This window comes from Charadrius vociferus, unplaced genomic scaffold (assembly GCF_000708025.1).
Source record: "Charadrius vociferus isolate BGI_N301 unplaced genomic scaffold, ASM70802v2 scaffold553, whole genome shotgun sequence".
Taxonomy (NCBI): Eukaryota; Metazoa; Chordata; class Aves; order Charadriiformes; family Charadriidae; genus Charadrius; species Charadrius vociferus.
The window spans coordinates 1,359,747-1,363,541 of record NW_009647688.1 but is presented as its reverse complement, the minus strand read 5'-3'; the positions used below and the strand labels follow the sequence as shown (position 1 = coordinate 1,363,541).

Here is a 3,795-nt window from a genome sequence, read left to right as displayed (position 1 = left end):
TAGTGGTGAATTATTTATTCAAGTAGACGGTGTCTCAGTGAAAATGTCTAGATACAAGAATGCATATGTACAAGATCAGAAAAGGACCCCCCACCTCTGATTTAAAAAATAAATAGCTGGTTTAGATGGTTATTACTGGAATCTCATCTTTAAAGGAACAGGAAAGTAATTTTTCGATTTTTGTCTTCTCTTTCAAACGGCTTATTGGTAATGGAAATGTCTCTCAGAGTTCTGTGACATGCATTGGATAGCTCGGAGGTGGATGTGATGGCAGTTTAATATTAAGACGCCTGATATGACAGCCGTGGCAGAGCAAGTGGCCCTCTAACGGGTAACAACGATGGCCTTCCTCATCATTGAGCTGCAAGCCACAATCCTAAAGGAAACACATACATCCCAGGTTAGTGAGTGATTTGGGTAGGCGATCTCACAACAATCTGCATCCATCCTGCATAACCCTGAGAGCGCCCTCCCGTGCCTCCAAAGCCAGCAACCTCAAGAGTTTTTGGGAGGTGGACCCTCACTATCTCATATTAAGCAAAAGGACATCACTGAAATCGAACAGGACAGTCTATTGTAGTACCCAGCATTTTTTCCCCGTTGCTTCCCATTCTGTTCTCTTCTTCATCTCATAAATGACTCACAACCGGGAAGAGGTTAGGACAGAGAAGGAGCTCACTCTGCAAGAAGGCAGCAGGCAAGAAACGGGGGAGCCTAAGCAGAGAACGGGAGGAGTGGGGAAGAGGGGGCAATGAGACATTACTTCTGAAGCAGGGCTACACTTTGTCCAATTTGGAATTAAAAAAGATTAAAGACTTCAAGGCCAATGGTCCATCTTTAGTAGGAATATGTTAGTACCTCTGGGCCCGGCACATAACTACGGGACGACAACAGCAGAGGTAAAAAGAAAAACAACAAACAATGATCCTGCCTGCTGACTACTATGTACGCTGCAACAGAGACAATCCTGGTTTTCAGTTGTCATCGTTGTAATTTTGAGGACATTTGAAAGTCATGGCAGTTTTGTGCTTGGTTTTGACATTTCAAGTACGTTAAATACTTAAAAACTGTTACTGAGCAGTTCTGACAAACCAGAGATTCTGAATATGTATCCGTGCACTTAACAGAAAGGAAAAAAAACCCTGAACAAGTTGGGCATATAGGTCATTTTAGTATTGAAAGCTGATGCAAAATTTTTAATTGGACACCAAGTACGATTTCACAGCTCAAGTTAAAATCCTCAAATTTTACAATGCTGAAATAAGAATGATGAATGGGTTTTAAAGTAAGCTTTAAAACTCAAGTGTTAGTTTAGGGAGGCTTTAATCAAAGCTTCTGCCAAGGTAGTTTTCTGTGTGTTACTGTATGTTATGTGAAAACTTTACGGTCTTTTATGGAAGATTTAAAACTCATTTCCTCATTAGAATTTAACAATTTCAGATACCCTACAGATGTGCCGAGTGTCCATACCTTTTTCCCTCTCCAAACTTATATTCCTTTTGTGCTTTCTCGGCAGATTTCAGTTTTAGAATGGGAGTCTACTGATCTGTAAACTGGCTTGAACTGCTCAGTAGAAGTGCGGTCATTGCACAAGAAAGAGATGATACAGAAAAGCAGCAAAGTTTCCAAACTCACTACTGACTTTGCATGGCCACCAGGTGATGATGACATTAGCAGCACTTCAGCAGTGGCTGCGTAAGTCGTCATAGCCTTTACAGACGTCTCCATGTGAATACCTCAAAATACTGGCACCAGCTTTTCTAGCAGTGTTTGGAGACAGCAGTGAGCCGGCGTGTACAGTCTGAGAGCCTGAGCCGAGACCATTAGGCGGTAATCTACCCTGTTAACACATGGCTAACCCCCTGATTTCTGTACATAAATGCACTCTGCCATTTGGGGCAGATGTGGAGGCAGCCTGATTTGCCTCAAACTGGAAGGAGAATGGGGAAATGAATAATGAAACAGAACTGAAAATAAACCCCCAGTGGGACATTCTAATATAAAGTCAATAGCCTGAGAGAGAAGGGGAGGGAGCTGTCATCTTAGGTGAAGCCTGCACAAAGCAATAGATGGGGGAAGAAGGAGGAGGGAAGTACAGCTCTCCAAAATGCTGCGACTTCCTGCGCCAATTTCTCTTTAAAAATTAATAGAAAAGAATGGAGTATCAGGTATCTCTGTTGGGAGGAGACAGCTGAGTGGATGGGGTCTTCCTTATGTTTAGGTTCGTATACATTTCAAGATGCCCTGAATTTTTTTATTTTCGTCCTCAATCAGAATTCTCTTTGTAAAACCTTTTTGTGCAAAAGTACATGGAAGATAGTACTGCTGCATTTTTGCCTCTGGTGCTGAGACATTTAGGTAGCACAGTTAGGATCTGTGTGGATATTTGCGTGTTCGATCAGAGCGCCAAACCTACAGCAAAAGGGAAGTTTTGGGTTGATCCCTAATTAAAGAGTTTGCTTCCCTCCTCATGCTCCTGAATGCAGAGCTAGGACTGAACTCAGCTCTCCTCTCTGAAGCAAGAGCACTAATCCCACAACTTCATCTGCACCAATAAACGTTTAAATGTCCTGCACAAAAAGAAACTACTCCCCAAAAAATGACAGAATGTCAGTGATATCCCTGTCTCTCTTCTAGTACCGAATCACTATTCATTCTGCATGGAAAAAAGACAATCCCCTAGAAAAGCCTTCCAGTGTGGGAGGGAGGATCCTTCCCTGCACAGGCGATGTGAGTTCAAGTCTCCTCAGATCAGAGCTACACAAGCTGTACCCAGACATCAGGAAAAACAGAACTGGCACCTACTCTCTGTTTTCTCCCCATCTGGAAGTATTGAGAAAATTCAACCCAAACAACCAAACCCAGCTTTTAAAGTTAATATAACCGCAAAAAAAGACCAGATTTGGTACTGGAGATGGCAGTACCATCTGCAGCGCAGGCAGCACTCACCCCTTTGCCTCCCGCCAGGAGCCGTGGGGCAGAGCCCTACCCGCCCAGGCATGCGAGAGCCAGCAAGCGCACTCCGGGGTGCGAGTCGAGCACCCACCAAGCGGCTGCTAGTTATTAGCGAAGCCTCGTCATGGGACGGGCCGGCAGAGGCACCCGATGCTCACCTCACAGTGATAGCACTCCACGTGGTAGTCTTTGTCCATTGACACCACCCGAATGGTCTCCTCGGAGCCCTGTTGGGGAAGCAGAGAGAAGGTAAGAGTGGGCTTGTACGCGGTGTTTTCTCAATCTTCTTTCAGTGCCCAACCTATCGCTTCGGAGAGCTGTTTCCCTGGGGGATGCCCTTGTCCTCCGCAGAGCTCTGTGACTGCTCAGGGTCTTGTCCCCGGCTGTGCAGAGCTGCACCGCTGGTTTTGCTGTTTAGCAGCAGCGTGGGTGTCTGACATATCTAAGCTGTAGAGGTCATTTGGGAAGTATAGACAAAACTTCATCCTCAAGGGACAAATCAGTCTTGCGATCAAATAATTTTCCAAGGGCACCCAGGATCTGAACGAATTGCCAGTCAAAAACTCTGACCTGCTGATTGGGTAACTTTTCCTTGTAGACATCCTGGCCCGAGTTTTCTAGGACTTGTATTCCCCTCAAACCATCTCCTGCATAGCTATTTTGCACATGCACATGTCACTGTATGTACCCCATCAGGATTTACGTACCAGTCCGGCTGGTAATTATGTGCACAGGCCAAAACTTCAGCATGAGGGTGGATGCAGTGGAGTTGTGTAATTCCTGGCTGAGCCCCAGGCCCTGCAGAGCAGCCCATACCCTTCTTGTAACCTCACACACTCT

General features: G+C 45.2%; 1 protein-coding gene across 1 annotated transcript in view; it reads right to left on the bottom strand.

Moving 5' to 3' along the window:
• Window positions 1-223: 223 nt before the first annotated feature.
• Window positions 224-3,795, bottom strand: part of WTIP (Wilms tumor 1 interacting protein) — an 81,116-nt gene continuing 77,544 nt past the window's right edge. Inside the window, exons 8-9 of the mRNA XM_009881404.1 lie at window positions 3,114-3,182; window positions 224-376 (exon numbers count right to left, since the gene is read on the bottom strand). Of these exons, the coding sequence (XP_009879706.1) occupies window positions 224-376; window positions 3,114-3,182 (222 nt within the window). The remainder of the gene's footprint in view (window positions 377-3,113; window positions 3,183-3,795) is intronic.